This window comes from Charadrius vociferus, unplaced genomic scaffold (assembly GCF_000708025.1).
Source record: "Charadrius vociferus isolate BGI_N301 unplaced genomic scaffold, ASM70802v2 scaffold621, whole genome shotgun sequence".
Lineage (NCBI taxonomy): Eukaryota > Metazoa > Chordata > Aves > Charadriiformes > Charadriidae > Charadrius > Charadrius vociferus.
This window is the reverse complement of record NW_009646926.1, coordinates 770108-788127: the sequence shown is the minus strand read 5'-3', so window position 1 is coordinate 788127 and position 18020 is coordinate 770108. Positions and strand designations below refer to the sequence as shown.

The window sequence follows — 18020 nt, the reverse complement described above, 5'->3', positions numbered from 1 at the left end:
GGGAGCGGGGATCTTGGGGTCCCCCTTTCTGTGTCTTTTTGCCAGGCAGCGCTGGCACCAGCTCATCTGACTCCTGCTGCCTTCGGGTGATCCCCCCCGGGGGAGCTGTGCTGGGCACTCTCAGCCTGGCTGAGATGGAGTCCCACCATTTCTATGCTTCCCTCCCTTGTCTCTGAAGCCAGTTGCTCCATCAAAAGGGGAAATCAAATTATTTGATGCTAGTCCTTGATAATATGTATTAGCTGATTTTTTTTTTTTTTTTTTTTTTTTTGGCAGCTGCTATCTGCCTAGTACCTGTAAAAGGATTTTAAAATTAATTTGTTCTGTTGTCTTTTCTGGTATTTAACTACCACTGATGAATTCATAAACAGGCTGGCTTGCTCCTTTTTTTGTTTCTGTTCAGAAGAGACCTTAAGGTGTTCTTTTTCCCCAGTTCCTATTCACAGCCCTTTTGATTTGGAAATCAGACTGCTTAGTTCCTAAAGTTCCTGATGTTCCTTTTCAGTAGTGTGTTCTTACCAGAATACCTCTCTGTCTCGGAGACGGAGCTGTTTCTGAGCTTGCTCAGTTCCTGGCCTGTTTCTGTGCTAGGTTGCCACTTCAGCCAAGCGTTGGTAGAGGGATGCAGAGCTGCCAGAAACAGTGTTGTTGTCTAATGGCTTGGAACATGATGCACTGTCATGAGACATCTCGGAGCTCCAAAACTGGGAGCTGGGAGGCCCAGGCAGACCTGGGGATCTGCTGTGGTGGGTGTCAAACGTTGCAACCGTCTCCCACAGGACATACTTTCCCTTTCTGAGCCCAAAATGGAGTGCATCCTTCAAGCAGCACGTAAATTAATGGCTCTCTATAAGGGTGATTTGGTAAGTTTTAATGACCTAGGATATCCAGATTAGGCATAATGAGCTAATGATGGCTTTTGGTTTTAACATTGTGTTCACCTCTTAAAACGTGACAGAAAGAACACAAAAGGAAATGACTGCATTGCAGTAAAATAGGCAGTTGGGGGGGTTTCTCCATAAAAACCCTTTAGTGTATGTTACACTTAAAATGGACAGCTACCATAAAACAAGAAGTTTAATTGGCTCTGCTTCGTGCTGTGTTTCAGGCGCAATGTCCCTCATTCTGCTGTATCACAGAAAAATACATTTCTGCCTTCCCCGAGCTGCAATCAGTATAGTTTTCACTAAAGGTGATGATTAGACGTTGTTCCTTGACAACTGTAGCTGTTGGAACTGTAGGTGGAACCACCATAAGTGTCCGCAATGCCTCATGCACTATAGGTGAAATTATTTCCTAGCAGGTTCAGGGACTTAGATAAATACCACTACATGGCACACACATACTCACCTCCATTTGTGGACCTCGGGGAATGCTTATTAACTAAAACACTTTATTATCTATGATTTGGAATGCTTTTTGCATTCCTCTTGACATTTTACCCTGTCTGCCAATATTTATGATCAGTGAGTGGAGATATTCCAAGAGAAAAATAAAGATGTTAAATCCAAATTTTGTCAATTTGAGTATTAGGTTTTGCTGGGTTTTGTAGTTAATAGAGAGCTCTAAATGAGGTCAAAGAATTTTTATATTTGTCGTGAACTCATAAGTTCAAAGTCTTCACTTGTGCTACTTATAAAACTAAATCATAAATTTGTTAAAAGACTATTATGTTGGAAAAGAACCAGTATTCCCAAATAATCCTGCTCCTGACGTCTGCAGGTTTGGGGAATAAAAGCTCTGTAATATAGTGTGCTTAATTTATAGCAACTTCTGAAGCAGACTTTAAAGCTAAGGTCTCATTCAGACTTCAGTCTCAAGCATGATGGAATTGCACAAGAAGACAATTGATGTAATTGTAGATGGTCCTTAGAACAAAAGAAGGAAAATAAAAAGACAGTGGAATGCTACACGTTCCTTAAAATCTCCATGAATCTGATGATAATGAAAGTTTTACTGCAGTCAAGTAGGAAAACTTCGCGTTTTTTTTCAGGCTGCTTCTAACAGGCTTAAGCACTGATTTCCAGTGTCTGCTGTGAAGGAATAAAGAAATCAGGCTTGACTGAGGTGCTCAGCTAGGCGAGGATCCTTGTGCAGCTTCTCTTCAAGAGCAAGGTATTTCTTTGGGGCCGCCTGCTTTTCCCTAGAACAAGAAAGTGGATATCAGAGGTAAATTGCAGCAGGACATGGAGTAGAATATTCTACAGAATAGCTTTGGTGCCAAGCCCCTGGGGGGCTGACTGGTAGACCTCGCCTGAACACTACTCAAGCAGTCATTCCCAATACCTGCTGAGCCTCAGCGCCAGAATCTGGATATGGAACGTGGTTTCAGAGCAACAGGCAAGGAAGTCATCCTCCTCCTCTGCAGTGAGCTGATTCTGTTTTTCCTGAAACCACTGGTCCTTCTTCTGCTGCTCTTCCACCGCCTGTTGGAGTGAGCAACCAGAAGTCAGGGAAATTGAGAGGAGAGCGAGGAACAAAGGGACACAAAAATGCAACTCAAAGTTCAGGGAGCTGAGATGAAGGAATCCACAAATCAGAGCTGGTTTATTTTCATGGGGAGACAGTAAGTCCAAGATGAGGTCTCACAGAACAAGAAAACAAGGGGAATCAGAACATGTGGAACAGTGAGAGACAGCAAAACCTGAATGCGTTGCCTCACTATAGTTAAGAAACACTGGAGAACCAAATCAGCTCTAATTGAGATAGGGAATAAATTTCACCCTGGAGCTATTTTGTTCTTTCATCTCACATGCTAACAACAAAATAAAAAAAATAGGCATGTTTATGGCTCTCTTGAAGTAATCAAAGGAAGTTTGTTTCTTGCCTGCTGTCACAGAGATGTGTGTTACCCTCCTGCCAGCACAGAAGAAACTCCAGTAACATGCACGTCCCGGAGCATGGCTGGGAATACCTTTTCCAAACGAGCCTGGATGATGTTAGCTTTATCAATGAGACGATGCTTAAAATCAGTCAGGCAGTCATCTCTGACACGCAGGGCCTGCGCCTTGGTCGTTTTCTCACTGTGGCTGATTTGAATAAGAAAAGGTGCCAGGTAATCCAGATCCTGTTCTCCTTGACCCCGGGGTTCATCCTCCATTGTGTTCTGGAGGGGAAAGGACAGAGAGCGCCATGGTCCCATTTACCTGCTTCCCCAAACACCGTGTGATAAGGCAAAATAAAAGCAAAGGCCAAAACTCCTTCCTCCCTCCAGGGAGGAAATAATGTTTCTTTTTCCTATAGTTTGATCAGAACTACTGCTTTGCATTAGCTTTGCATGCCAACCCTTTCCCAATGCGCATTTTATTCTGTAGTTTATTTTCTGTCATCCTTATAACATTTCTCTTAATTTCCTTAATTGTAGAGATGTCTCTTATGTGTTATCCCCTGAGGTGCAAGAAGGGTTCTACAAAATGCATTTGTATTTGGACAGAAATAGACTAGGACGGGGTATTTTGAGTGATACCAGCTTGTAGGCTGGCAAATAGCTGGTTCTTGGATCTTTGCCCCTGCTTGTGTTTCACACCAGAAGTTTGGTGTGTAAAACCTAATACCAGCTTTTATAACCTCTGTATTTGGGAAAGCTCAGTCTAAAAACCATTCACAAGAATCATCTTGGAGATCTTGAAAAATTGCAAGTAATTATTCTTAAATCTTTTTGTATTTGTCCAGAACATTCATAAGGTATTAATTCCTCAACAGAGATGCTGGAACAAAATTGGCTTTGCACGTAATAATGAAACCCAAGAAAGCAACTGATTCATATCACACAAAAAAGTGCGTATTTGCCTAATAAAATGAGCCCTGGCTAGAAAGATGCAGCTTGGAATCCATTATTGTACTCACCCCATAATCCCTATTATCAAATAATCCTTGTTAATTATTTTCTTTATTAACTAAACAAAATAAAACAGTAATCTTTCTTGGTAATGCGAGTTTTTCCAGAAAGTCAGAAGGTCCCAGCACAATCATGATATATTTTCATGGCAAGTCAACTGAAGCTGTGGCAATTTACACCTGCTAGGGATTTGGCCTATTTTAGTGATAACAAAAAGCCCTTCAGATATAATTCCTCAGACAGAAAAATCTTACTCTGGATTTCTTTGTGTACATGTAATAAATACTGGGATTAATGCAGTCTACTTACCATGGCTTCATACTCTTGTCTTCTTTTTTCATTCCTTTCAGTATCATAAATTGAAACTGACAATTTAACGTTAGTTTCTTCATTCTCACGGATCTTCAAAATATTTAACCCCTTACAAAAAATCAAAAAGACTCCTCAGCTTTCCCACAAAATGACAGTACTTTTACATGCTTCACCTGCTAACAGAGCAGATGCTGCATACAAGAACTGTAATATAAGGTTAAATATAAAAGATCTATACAAATATGTTCATATCCTGCTGACAGATCAAGCCAATAGTGGTCTCATTTTTAGATTGCCACTCTGTGTGAAATTCTTGAACACAATTCTTGATATGATCTGTTTAGAAAGCTCTTTTGGAGTCATAGTCTTGCTGCTACTTTTGAAATTGCACTGATAGCTTTGGCTTAGTTCTTTGTCTTAACAGGATATACAGCACAAGCAATGAGAATATTTTGTCTGTTAATACATCAAGACTGAGAAATTTCACAAGGTAGTTCATGAGGTCAGAGTGAACTAGCTTCAAATTCCTGAAAGAAAAGACTTTTGCAATCTTGTTCTTAATTATTCGTAGTATTCTGGGCTAATATAGTTGAGCATTCCCTCTCCAGCTCCTTCAGGGTTCCTCTTCCTCACAAAAACATTTAAAGAAAAATAAAATCCAATAGCTTTGCCTCCATCTGCTTGAATGGTTGTATTTATCATGAAGTAATTACAAAGACTTCTAAGAACATGGATTTGTTACACTGGTCACAGTGTGATTAGCAATACAAGCAATGTATTTTATGAAGTAGTTCTCTACAGTTGCTCCCACAAAAAGTCACTTCAATGTTTTGGATAGGACTTCCTGGAAATGCCTAGCAACTAGATACAGCACTACATACAATATCCTTTCTTTTTGGTCTTGTTCCCAGGCAAAAGGCAGGTATGTTTCAAGATGCCCCAGTTCATATGCTGTCATTTGGTCTCTGAAACTGGCTTCTTCCCAGAGGATGAAGAGTAAGCAGGAGCTGGAAAGTGCGTGACTCACCGTAAATATATTAAAGCTACATCTTTACTGAACATTGGGTTGCAAGCTTGATAATTCAGCATGGAAACCTGCTTTGTGACACCAGAGCTTTATTTTTACCACAGTTTATGCTGAGGATGCTTTGGCAACCAGTCAGCTGAAACCGTTTCCATGCCTGACCAACTTTAACAACAGTGTGGACGCCACCCTGTTACCTCTGCTTCAGATTGCCGGACTTGTTGCTTCAGCTGCTTCTCTTCCACTGTTAGCTCCTGCAACAATTTGTACAGATGGAGCAGTGTCTTGTCTTTCTCAGAGGACCCCGCCTGGAAGAGGATAAGCTAGTGAAAGACAGTAGTACTCTCTGGGCGCATGGAACCAGGTACTCCACTAACAGAAATTGGCACAATTCTGCTATAGTCAATATAGTGACACTGATTTCCACCATTGAAATATCTAACCCATGGTCAACAGTTTATTAGACTTCATTTCCGTCAGTAATGTGAGCCAGATGGCACATCTTGCACTTTGCTGATGCTGCTGGTATTTGTTTGGAACCAGTTTTGCAGGGTTAGAGATGAAAGGACGGCACTCCAGCAATTGCATTCTGTGTATTCTCCCCAATGGGAAATAGAAACTTTAAAAAACAATGTGCGTAATATCAATAAATCCTGGATTTGCAATCACTCTTTGATCTTCCTAATTGTGCAGCATCACTGCAAAGTTTACTGGCAGACTTCTGCCCCTGGTTACAGACTCAAATCAATGATGTTAGTGGATTGACCCCCCTGCCCCAAATGAGAAGATTTGGTTTAATGACTGCACTCCACTTTTTTTTTTTAGTATCTTTTATTTAAGGCTATCTATCTATCAGCAATACATTATGCCTCAGCATCTTGCTCTGCGTCTGGAGGGTAAACTCGGGGACATTTAAGCAACAATGTGACCTAAGAAGTCCATGGCAGAATTGGAGCTAGAACCCAGGATGTCTGCTTCTGCATCTCTGCTGTTGTCTCTTCTTCAAGAGAGAACAGCAGAGGAAATTTCAGCTTCCCTGCCATGAATCCACAGGACTGAGCCCACCAGCTGCCAAACCAGCATCTTGCAAGATCCCAGTGGCTGTGTCTAACACTGCCTGATGACTGAATCTGGGAAGATGCCAAAGCAGGCCTTTCACGCTACACTAGGTCCTGCGTGCCCAGTCACTTCCAGCACGGTAGTGCCCCTCCAGGGGCATTCATGTTGTCAGTCTGGAGGCTGTCTGTGAGAGAGGGGTGCAGATGGAGCAGGGGGACACCACGGAATGTGTCACGCTTGTAGTTCTTCTGCTGACATTTCACCTTCCCTTTGTGTCTCATGATGTAGAACAACTTCAAGATATAAGTAGTTTTTCTCCATACCTGGTATGTGATGCACATTTCTGGGGTCATGACGATTTCATTTCCTTTCCTATCTTCTGGCGCTTTGAAGAAATCCTTCTTTGAGGCAGTAATGTATTTATCCTTGAGGTGATAGGTCAGATGGATCATTTCCTCTGTGATCAGAAAGATACGTTCCGCTACATCTTCATCAGCAGGCTTTTCTGGGTTTCTGTGGAAACACTCTTTGATTTGCTAATGAGGGGTGAAGGGAAAGAGATGGAAGCAGGTTAGACAACACAGAAAATGTGCAAGATTTGCAGAGCTGGGTAAAATCCCAAGGTAAAAATTGGGCTTTTCTCCTGGACTATGATGGGATATCTTGGCCCTGTGGTCCTACTGTTCATTCCTGTGCCTGAGAAAAAAAGCACAAAGCTGCTTAAAGAAATGTAGAAGTCTCCTATTTGTGGAGCTGAGTATGCTCTCCAAGCTCAAAGTTAGCTTGGGATGCATCCCTGCCTGAAGGAACTGCAGGAAGCAAGGTATTTTGGAGCACAACAAAGTTTCCTACATTCCCCAACATAGGGAAGGAAAAAGGAGCATGCTGGGCGCTGGTCCAAAGGCAGGCCACTGCATGACTCTGTCTAGGCAGGTGAAGTGTCTGAGCCATACTGCCAGATGTCGGATTTCCTCCCCCTTCTGTTCTCCAAATCAGACCTGACTGGAGGAAGAGGTAGATTACCTGCTTGTAACAAATCAGAGTGATAGGATACTTCATCCAGAACCTAAAATGTTATCAGTTTGGGGTCAGAACAGGAAATCATTTGACTAGTTTCGAGTCTTGTAAAAATTTTATTCCAAAATAATAGTCAAGCTTTTTTTCTTTCCTCTGACACACATTTTCCAAGTCTTAGTTTCCTCGTGTCATTCTAGCTGCTCAGTGCAGTTTGTGACAACTGGTCACACTGTCTCTCTCTCTCAGGCAAGCAACTGTGAGACAGAGCAGCTGAACAAGGCTTGGACATCCCATCTGGAGCTTTGGCTTGGCTATGCCCATTGAAAATAAACCTAAAGCCCTAGGCAGTATGTTTTGCATAGTATAAATATCACAGTGACAGATATTTTTCTGTTCCTGCCTTGGCCGTACCACTATAGGCCGGGAGTTAATGTCAGTTCTGGTGCCAACCAAGTGTGTTTTCTGTCCTCTTTTGCCAAACTCCATGTTCCGGATGTGCAGGAAGTCGTCCCGCCCCACGAAGTACTCTGTCATCTCATTAGCATTTTCCACACGTTTCTGGAGTCCATCGACTCGCGCCTCATTGTAAAACTCCATTGTATGTTCAGTCTCTGGTTCCAGCGACATATAGGTGTGAGCTGAAGACATAAAGAGAGGTTTTCAGAGTTAGCAAGCATAATATGGTGAACACAAGTGTGTCTGCAGGAAGTCTCATTTTCTTCAGCAGCAAATAAATCAAATGCACGTAACAGTGTAGGAATGGAATGTTGTCTCCTCACTGCTGCGTACCAACATGCCACGGCCTAAAGATGGCAGGACAGTTTTGCAGGGCCACTGCCTTCCTTACATAGTAAGGCAGTAGTGAGTGAAGCCTGGATCCTGCTCTTCCCAAACCAGGAACGGGCACAGCCTCTTGGGGTGAATTGCTGCTTTAGCAACAGATCTGATGCAGGACTTTCTCTCCCCGAGCTGTACAACACTGAGATACCAAACATAATCCTAAGGAGGAAGCTTCTACTTCTATCACCTCTACTGGTAAAAGTAAATTATATCACCTTATATATGTGACAGGTATGTATTTTTCTTGTTATGCTGGGGGGGAGCACTGTCCAGGACTGGAAGCCAACAACCCAATTCTCTGCTCTCCACTGGAGACCATATTATTTATCTAGGCAATTCATCCACAGGTTTGCAGCCCCCTGCAACTTCAGGCTTTTGCCACTGCTCAAAGGGATTCACGTGAAGTCCCATTAGCTGCAGTGGCTGCCCAGATGAGCTGGAATACCTTTAAGGCCGAGGAGGTGTCCTGGGCTGAAGTAATCTGTGGTCAGCTGTGTTCGTTTATTCACTTCTCTCATATCCAACATGTCTTCTCGGTTTTTGAACCACTCCTTCACCTCCACCACTTCAGTACCTGGCAGGAGAAAAATGGTTTCACAACCTTACGTCACCCTGTTGGAGGTGGTAGGATTCATCTAATGAGCTCTCAGTGTCTGTGCAAGCACCTCGTGCTCCTCATACCGCCAGAGCAGACATCTTATAGTCACTGAAACTGGCCCCATGCCCAGAGGCATTTTGTAGATGATCCTACGTTTGAGTACGCTTGAGTACATGAATTATACCTTAAGAGGGTTTATTCCTCTCCATCTACCAGAACTAATGTAAGGAGAAGGTGGTACGGTGGATGGCTAGGGTTAGGCAAAAGAAATTCCATTCCAGACTTTTAATGATAGTGTCAGGAGCGAAGAGAAACGAGATGGGGACATTACACTGTCCAAGAGGGCTGAGGACACAACATTGTATGTCCAGTTAGGAATCTGCACAGTTTCTTGGAGCAGCTGTTAAAGAAGAATGCTTTGGAGTACAGAAATATCCACAGTCCATAGCTGCCTCTTTCTATGGCTCCTGTTGACACCAATGGAAATAGTGATACTATTGGATCAAATCAAACCAGTCTTCCATTTCTCTGAAGACTGAAAATCGAAACACCTGATCTGCAACACCAAACGTCCTCACCATTGGGGTGTAAAACAGATTCAAACTTTCGCAGGACCCCCTAGCAATGCTGGAAAGTTCTGGGGCTTGACAGCCAGTGAGCATGATGAAGAGTTTGAAGATATGGTAGATAAGTCCCCCACAAATGTGAAAGGAGGATGAGAAAGCACAAGAGAGACTCTGGCAGAGAGGGGACCGCCTCCCCCTTCCCATCAGCACACCCCAGGCTGTGTTTGCTCAGTGTGTCGAGTGTGTTCCCTCATCCCTCTTACAGTCTAAGTCTGCGTAGACGGTGAGGCGTTTCACCAGACCATTTCCATTCAGGTATGGTGCCCATTTCTCCAGTTTTGCTTTCTTGTACAGGATCACCTTCCTCCCCTGGGAACAGCGGGTCTCAAACTCTACAGTGGGCAAGAGAGGTGTCAGAAAAATTTACTCCTTTATACTCAGCCTGAGGAAAGAGAATTCAAGAGGGAGAAAACCATGGTCTAAGAGAAACCATGCATTTCTTGATTGCGTTCAGCTGCCAGTAAAGCTGTTCAGACCCTGCCTGTTGTGCTTTAATGTTATAATAGTATAATAATTCTTTTCTCTCCCAAATCAAATATTTGATAATGCAGGGGCAGTCCCTTGTACATAGCAGTAACCGAAAGTCCATCCCAGGCAAAAACCATTCAGCTAGCAGGAAAACACAGTGTGTGTTTATGTCCCCGCAGAGGGAAGAGACAGTGCAGTGAGGGTAGGCATTCACACCAATAGCTGTGGCTTCCTTCATCTGCTGCACTTCACTGCTGTACCTTGTCCATCCTGAAGGGAGAACTCTTGAGTGAGAAAAGAAATGTCCCCGATCCACTAAAAGGTTAGCTAGGGGGGCAAGCAAAATGCAAAGGAAGAATACATACCTCTGGGAGATATCTGAATTGGGGCTACCCACGATGGTGGCATGTCAAATTTTTTTTTGAAATGGAGACAGAGATTTGCATTGCTGGCAGCTTCTCTTACTGTGCCAGGAAGCATTTTGGCTCTAAAGAATATGGTACAGCGATCACAGCTCAGCTAGTGTTAGGCTGTGCTGGTCTTGGGAAACACAGTGGCACAGTTATGAGAGCTGTGTCAGTCACACACAGCTTGAGGACAGAGGCAAGCAGCACACTGCAGTTTACATGGAAGGAGAAGTCTACTGCATTTCCACACTCTCACTAGCACAACCCAATGAAATTATCTCCTCCTGGCTAATGCTCATGCTGGATAGGAGATGAATGTGACAATCGTCATTGAAACTAATTACCAGCTTGTTTTATGTAGACCATGGAAGGCGCTTTGCTCCCCAGTTATGGGCACAGGCTGAGAAGGACAGATAACAGGAGGGAACGTACTGTTATTGGCATTCTTCTGTCCCGCTGTGCTGGTGCAATGCCTGCTTTATCATGCTGTGTTCTCCCACCAGGACCAACATACCATTTTTTCCTTGCAGTACACAGCACTTTTTGGTATATTAGAATACACACATTATTTCTACATCTGGTTGTGTCCTGGTTTGAGTGACACAGGACTAATTTATCTTCTAATACCTGGGAAAACTGCACTTTTAGAAGACGCTAGTGTCTAAATTTGTGAAAATACTTACTTTATAGCCAGCTATGGTGTGTGGGTTTCAAGGTCTCTGTGGTTTTGAGCTCGCCAGGTGCGGGGATGAGGAGGAGCAAGACCCAGGCACTTGACCCATGCTGGCCAACAGGATTACTTCATACCATGAACAGCATATCCAATTTAAATTAGAAAGACTGCTGCAAAGTGCTCTTTCTCCCTTGATGGAAGCAATCCAGAGAACTCCTTGCCCCGGTGTCGGAGCCCTGAGCCCTTCCCTTCCTCCCAAAGCCACAGCACTGGCAGTGTCCCACACTTGCTGTCCACTGCTGGAAGTGCACAGCTTTCTACTGACATATTGGCTGAGTAAAATCCTTGTATATTTTATAATGGTATTGTGATCAGTTTGGGTTCTTTAGTGTTATTAATGTTAATTATCTACTCTTACTGTATTAAATCTGTTTATATTTCAGCTGCCGGGTTTCCTTATTTTTTCCCGATTTCCCCTTTCTGGGTGGGGAGGGGTCACTGGGTGAAAGAATAATTATTTAAATGACAATAAACTGTTGTGGGTTTTCTCAAGCCTTAATAGGTTGGCAACTCCAGCTAGCTGCCAGGAAAGCAGCATGCTGACCAGCAGAGAAAGCGTGTTAGAAAAATTTCAGTTTGAATTTTATTTTTCTAAATTATTTCATCCCAAAGGTCAATGCACTGGAGGCCTACTGAGATCCCTAGCCACTTAGGACACCAGAAGTACCACCGGGGGTCCTGCTTCAAAAAGCATCAGAACTATTCAAGATTGAGAAGGAATCTGAAGTGCCAACCAAAGCCTAGCTCCAGCAATAGTGATCTGACCTGGAGAGGGCAACAGGAGGGCCTGCGAACACACCAGTTCAATACAGCATCCCCACTGCACGAGAGCCATCCTTTGGGTCACTCACCATATCATCCATCTCCTTGTCAGATAACTCCTTTTCCTCTTCAGCATCTGGGAGCAGCTGAAGAGGCTTGTTGCTTCCTGAAAGCATAATTTCCCAGCGGATAGCATCACCCAAGTCAAAGATGAGATCCTAGGCCACACAGAAGAAATCCACTTAACTACAGGGAAGTTGCAAGGGCCCAATGCTAAACTAAACGCAGCTCCTGCATGTCTGCAGTGCTCTGGACCTGGCTGGGTGTCAGCACGTTAAAGGACTCTAGACAGACCTCAAATCTCAGTGAGGTAGGCTCATCAGACCCTTGGCTGGCTGGTGAGAGCCCAAAGACTGCTCCTGTGCCTAGCGGCCTGCAGACCCCTTTCCTCTCAGTGCCTCTGTCACAGATGAGAGGAAGTTGCTAGAAATGCTTCTGCCTCCTTCCTCAGGGCATGATGGCCCCAAGGTCAAGTTGCTCTAACCCGGATCCTTGCCTCCCGGACTTTATATCAGCTGGGGAGTAGCTGAGGTGTGGGAAGACCCTAATCAAGATCTCTCCTGCTTTGAGCCATACTTGACAGGCTGAAAACATCCTCTGCCTTAAAAGCTGTTGTTTGAGAGAATGGGTGTCCAGCCAGCCTTAAAAGCTGACATTCTGGCACTGCAGGGGTTTAACAGATGGGATTCGTATTTGCTAGCTCAGGGATGTCCTGGAGTAGTTCCAGAGTCTATGTAACCAGAGCAACATGACCAGAGCCAACACAGGGAATGGTAAGTGGAAACTGGGATCACCACTGATCTTGGACTTCTCCAGGACTCAGGTTAGCTCAACTATCCCTCCCAGGCACAGGGTGCTTAAGGGCTCGTTACCTTGCAGCCATTCCAGCAGTCCTGCATGTTCACCCAGTAGTTCCTGTGGTTCCAGACACTCTCAATTCCAAGGAAGTGCTCATCTGTGGTGCTGTGGCTGTTTCCCGTGAAGGGGTTGATGAAGAAGGTCTCAGGAACCTCCTTCTTCCCAGAGAGAACCAAAACCCATGCGTGCACCCGTAAGCCATACAAAGGGTCATGCTCAGGCTTTTCCACTTCCTGTAGCGCAGAGGACAGAGCAGTAATTATTGCCATTTTATTGCCACTTTAGTCCAATCCAATGGCAATCTTATCCTCTCCTCTGCCCACTTCGAAAGATCTCCAGGCCCTTAACACTCTTCAGAAGAGTGATGTAGTACATACCCAGTACACCCTGGTCCAGCACACGCTGTGTTCCCAGAGGCCAAGTGCTCAAGGCCATGATCAGGGTTGTGTCGTACTTCATGGCAGGGGGTGGTGACCTCCTTTCTTTGCTCAGCCACTACCTGTGTCTCAGTTCTTGCTCCTGCAATTTACAGTGAGGTGGACCTCACTAACTCACCGTGACCTTCTCTTCTCCTTCCTTGTTCTTTTGAGCAGCTTCAGTTTCTGCCACCTTCTTGGCCGCCTGCTGAAGCTCAAACCTGCTCTGCAGGTCTGGTGGGGGCTTAACTCTGTACTTGTTGGACTTCTTCATCCCCTCTTTTGGTACCTGCCTCCGGAAAAGCAGGGTATTGTTGTAAAACCCAGCAGAGATCAAGAGAAGGGAGAAAATGTATGGCTTACAGGTACCGCCCAGTTCCCAACCCTTGGCAGTTTGCAATGTTGGACCTGCTGAGGAGGAATTCAGTGAAGCCAAAGGGGCTTCTTAAGGAACTGTGGAAAATCACACAAAAGATCCCTTTAGTGAGGTCTCCACTTGGTACAGACTGAAACCCAGCGTGGACCTGAAGCTGTCCCCCTTAGCTCAACCCAGGAGCTCACTGGAAATGAACAGGCTAAGCACGCATGCTGGGCTCCTCCCTGCCTGCTCACTGCGGGTCTCACCTCCTGTGGCTTCCTGAGCAGCGGGCACAGCTCCAGAGTCTCGTCCAGGGTGCAAATCTCGCGGGTGGCATACCCGTGCACACAGTAGGCATCATACCCGGCCCCGATCAGCATGGAGCACAGCAGCACGCTGAAGTCAAAGCAGTTCCCTCGCTGGTATTTCAGGATGGTGATTGGGGAATAGAGCGAACTGGGCTTGAAAGAGAGAGATGCATTTTCGCATTGCTTGTCTTGTGAAGCTGAAACATGCACCAGGCAGAGAGCAGGAGAGAGAGAGGGCTTTGTCTATATCCCTGGGCTCTGCACCCATAAGAAATCTGTTATATAAGATTCCTATATAAGCCACAGATCCCAAAAATCCCCTCCAAAGTGATCTGGGGAAATTCTGACCCCAAATCTGGTGACAAATTTAACTATGGGGAGAGATGGGCAGGATAAGCTTATCAAACTGCTGAAAATCTAATGCTAGCCACAACTCTGGAGTGGGGCTTACCTCCATCTCTAGCTGGTCTGTCTGCAGCATTTCAAAGCAAAAGACCCATAAGATAAGTTATAGTTCAAAAGAGGGAACATATTCCCTTCTGGCCCTCACCAGTGACCAAGCAAAGGGATCAATACGCACATACAGCATATAGAGAGGTTCTACATAGACAGTCTGCTCCCACACCTCAGACATCACCTTAGGTGATCAAGGCAGTCTCCATCTGCTAAATGGAGACACATTCTCTGTGGTTGCAAAGTGCCAGAGTTCCTCTTGAGAACCTGGGACTCTTGGGACATGCTTGGACCTGGCGTAGATTATTCAGGGCACTCTGCAGGGCATCAGCAGTCCTTGTGAGCAAAGACTGTGCTCCCTTTGCCTTAGCTGATTCACACCAGCCAGGAACTTGCCCTAACTGGCATCATCCCTTCTTGCCAGTCTAGAAATCTCCCTTTAGCCACCCCAAAATATCCCCAAAATTGGGACAGAAATGTCTAAAGCCTCTAAGAACTGGTCAGTGAGGTCAAGCATCATCCCCTGGGCGTTATATGCTCCTTTGTTCTAAGGTCTTTTGGTCTTTGGAGGGGAAGCTTGTGTGCCATTGCAACCCAGCTGGTCATCTGGGGTGACCAGGCAAGGTCAGGCCCAATCTTGTAGAAATGGTGCTTAATTGCTTCACAGGTAAAACACTGCAATGTACTGGGATTACAGATCCAAACAGAGCGCACAGGGCCTGGGAAAATCAGGGGGTTGCCTACGTAATGAGGTCAAAGACCTCTGAAATCCCAGGCACCAGGGTTTCCACACTGTGTCCTGCCGAGAGGCCCTTCTGTCACCTCCGTCATGGGGCTGTTTCTGATGGGACTGCAGCCCCTTTCTTACCGGTGTGATAGGAGACTTGAGGGGCTCCATGGTGAGGTAATCAGAGACGAAGCTGGCACAGCCATCCCAGTGATACAGCTCTGTATAAGGCAGCAAGATTGGCCTCACTGTTGTGCTCACAAACTTCTGTCGAGCAACAAGAGGACTTTGGTTAGCCAACAGATGCCTGGCAGAGTCTCCTGTCCAAAGCTATCCTCCAACCACCTCTGGATGTTGCAGCTCACATTCAGGAACTCCCTAAAGCATATCAACAGTGTCAGTAACCCTCCTCACCTGTTCCAAGATGTCTGTGGCTAAAACTTCAAGCTTATCTCAGACACGTTACAGATGCAAGCCAGTTCTTTCAGTTTTCAAGTAAGACAAATAACTACTGCCCTTTCCAGCTTTTACATCCTCCAGCATTTTTTGCCTCACATGTTAATGATATAATAAATATTGGGGAAAGTTGGCCCAAAGTAGCAACTCCAGATGCCCGGGGAGCATCAGGTCCAGAACTAGACAACAGTTGTGCAGCTTGGGCCCAGTCCTAAACAAAACCAGACCACAAACTTCCACATTTACTTCCTTCCCTGAAGCTTCTGGGAAGTTCAGAATAAGACCTAACTCTGGATCCAGACTCCATATCTGTGACTGAGCCCGAGCCTTATCATTTCATGTGTTTCTTTTACTTTATGTTTCTGTGGTCTCTCCTGTTTCCTAAGTGTCATACTACAAGCTTGAGAGCTGCCTGCAGCCTACATGGCACCATCACTGTGTGCATGGTACAACAAGCTTGTGGATTTGGACTGCCGGGGTGTCCCTGGGGTGTTGTGTGCCTACTCAGGGTGCTGTGGACACAGCAAGCGGGTTCCCATTCCCTTTGGCCAGGAGGGCAGGCGGGAAGGGCTGCTGTTCTTTCCCAGAATTTGGCATTACAGAAGCTGAGTGCTCCCTGCGCTGTGGCCCAGCCCCACACCACCCCATACCTCCACACCACACTCGTTGACAGGGTGGAAGAAGAGCGGCTTGCGGTCAGGGCAGAGGTGAGTGTACTGCTGGACGAAATGGTCAGCGATGTGCAGCAGCTTCTTTTCCTTCAGGGAATTTGTCTTGTACGAGGACGGTAACTGGGATGTGTCAATGGTGCTCCAGTCAAAATCACTACCAGGGCAGGAGGAGACAGACAAAAACAGGTAATAAGCCGGGAGCAATTTGGGCAAGATGACCTGCTATCAAAACACAGCAGGGGCTCCCTGTTTCCAAGGGAAAAATGGGGATCATACCCAAGGATATGATTTTGACATAGCCAAGCTTCTCTGGAGTGATGGCAAGCTGACATATACCCAGAGGCTCAGGCATACAGATACACAGATACAGCAGTGAATGAATGTGGTAATGAAGTGAGTTACCTACACATATAGCAAGTAATGAAGTGGGTTACCTTGTGTTACTCACACGTGCCCACTCTTGGACAGACACACCAGGCATGCAAAACTCACTCCCTCCCCTTCCTGTGCCAAGGGACCATATGTGCTATCCATACGTGCGCAATCTCCCCGTGGGCCCCACAGGGACCATCTCTGCTCATCCCAGTAACTGAGAGACAAATGTGACTTACAGTACATCACTTGGGACGCAGATTTGCTCCATGGACACCTCCGTCTCCACATCCTGGAGGTTATCACTGATCTCCAAAGCCTTCAGCTCTTCTTCTTCTCTTTGCTCCTCTTCCTCCTTCTCCTCCAGTACCTCCATTCTGCCTCCTCCTTTTTTTCAGGAATGCAGGCGCCAGGGTGAATTCAGGCGCCAGGGTGAATTCAGGGGTGGGACCCAGATATACAGCAACACAGCAACACTCGCATGCTGGCCGAAGTGATTTAGAATCATAGAATGGTTTAGGTTGGAAGGGACCTTGAAGGTCATGTTGTTCCACCCCCCCTGCCCTGGGCAGGGACACCTCCCACCAGCCCAGGTTGCTCCAAGCCCCGTCCAACCTGGCCTTGAACACCTCCAGGGATGGGGCAGCCACAGCTTCTCTGGGCAACCTGAGCCAGCGTTCCACTGCCCTCACAAGAAATAATTTCTTCCTGATATCTAAATCTCCCCTCTTTCAGTTTAAAACCGTTCGCTCTCGTCCTATGACTCCACTCCCTGATCCAGAGTCCCTCCCCAGCTCTCCTGGAGCCCCTTTAGGCACTGGAAGGGGCTCTGAGGTCTCCCCTTTTTCGCCTTCTCTTCTCCAGGCTGAACACCCCCCAACTCTCCCAGCCTGTCCTCCCAGCAGAGGGGCTCCAGCCCTCGCAGCATCCCCGTGGCCTCTTCTGGCCCTGCTCCAACAAGTCCATGTCCTTATGTTGCGGCCTCAAGAGCTGGAGGCAATACTCCGGGTGGGGTCTCCCCAGTGCTGAGCAGAAGGGCAGAATCACCTCCTCGAATTCAGTAAGTAAGCATGGCTGAGGCAGCCAGAAGCGTGACAGTAAAGGGTGAGCACTGAATTCGAGTTTGGGCTGGGCTTGGTAAATAAGTGGCTGCATGTTCCTGGGCCCCCCCCGAGTGTGGGGGAGATGGCAGAACAGTGGGTGCCTGGCTCGGTGGGGCACAGCACATCCCCCCGGTCAGTCTCGGATTGTGGTGCGGCCCCTGCTTCCTGTGTTCATGTCAATGCTGTGTCCTCCGTCCTGCCCTGGGTGCTGCCGGCTGGAAAGCAGCTCCGGACATCCCTGAGCACCTGCGGATGGCCCATGCCGTCTACGTCTACGCGTGCTCTGAGACCGGGTGGCTGCTCAGGGGCCTTGAAGGGAGGGGGATGTTTTGCAGCAGAGTCAGCACCCTCCAAGGACAGAGGGCTGTTTATATTATTTATTTACATCTCAGGGAGGTTGGCGGCTGTTTGTTTCCTCCTCCTTACGGTCAGGCTGACCTCATGAGAAGCAGACAGCCAGAGGCAGGCACAGACCTTGCACCGGGGGAGGGGGCACGGGGCGGCGGGATGCGGGGGCGTCCCGGGCCCCAGCGCTGCTCCCCGGCCTCTGCACC

At 46.4% G+C, this 18020-nt stretch overlaps 2 protein-coding genes across 2 annotated transcripts in view; one reads left to right on the top strand and one right to left on the bottom strand.

Moving 5' to 3' along the window:
- Positions 1-2052: 2052 nt before the first annotated feature.
- DRC7 (dynein regulatory complex subunit 7) lies at positions 2053-16739 on the bottom strand. Its single transcript, XM_009894503.1, has 17 exons — positions 16603-16739; positions 15971-16145; positions 15006-15131; positions 13643-13837; positions 13164-13307; positions 12617-12835; positions 11755-11902; positions 10148-10210; positions 9518-9646; positions 8536-8664; positions 7662-7888; positions 6557-6769; positions 5372-5482; positions 4148-4258; positions 2915-3106; positions 2287-2426; positions 2053-2143 (listed from the first exon to the last, which is right to left on the bottom strand). The coding sequence occupies exons 1-17, from the start codon at positions 16737-16739 to the stop codon at positions 2053-2055; spliced, it is 2550 nt and encodes an 849-aa protein (XP_009892805.1).
- Positions 16740-17433: 694 nt separating this feature from the next.
- The window catches only part of LOC104294842 (uromodulin-like), an 8540-nt gene continuing 7953 nt past the window's right edge, over positions 17434-18020 (top strand). The window contains exon 1 of the mRNA XM_009894502.1: positions 17434-17460. Within this exon, the coding sequence (XP_009892804.1) occupies positions 17434-17460 (27 nt within the window). The remainder of the gene's footprint in view (positions 17461-18020) is intronic.

Coding starts and splice junctions, on each gene's coding strand:
- DRC7 (XM_009894503.1), bottom strand. CDS start 16,739: ATGGAGGTACTGGAGGAGAAGGAGGAAGAGGAGCAAAGAGAAGAAGAA. Junction 7,889..8,535: donor ACACCTCCTCGGCCTTAAAG/GTATTCCAGCTC, acceptor TTATGTCTTCAG/CTCACACCTATATGTCGCTG. Junction 5,483..6,556: donor AAATGTGCATCACATACCAG/GTATGGAGAAAA, acceptor ATCCTCTTCCAG/GCGGGGTCCTCTGAGAAAGA.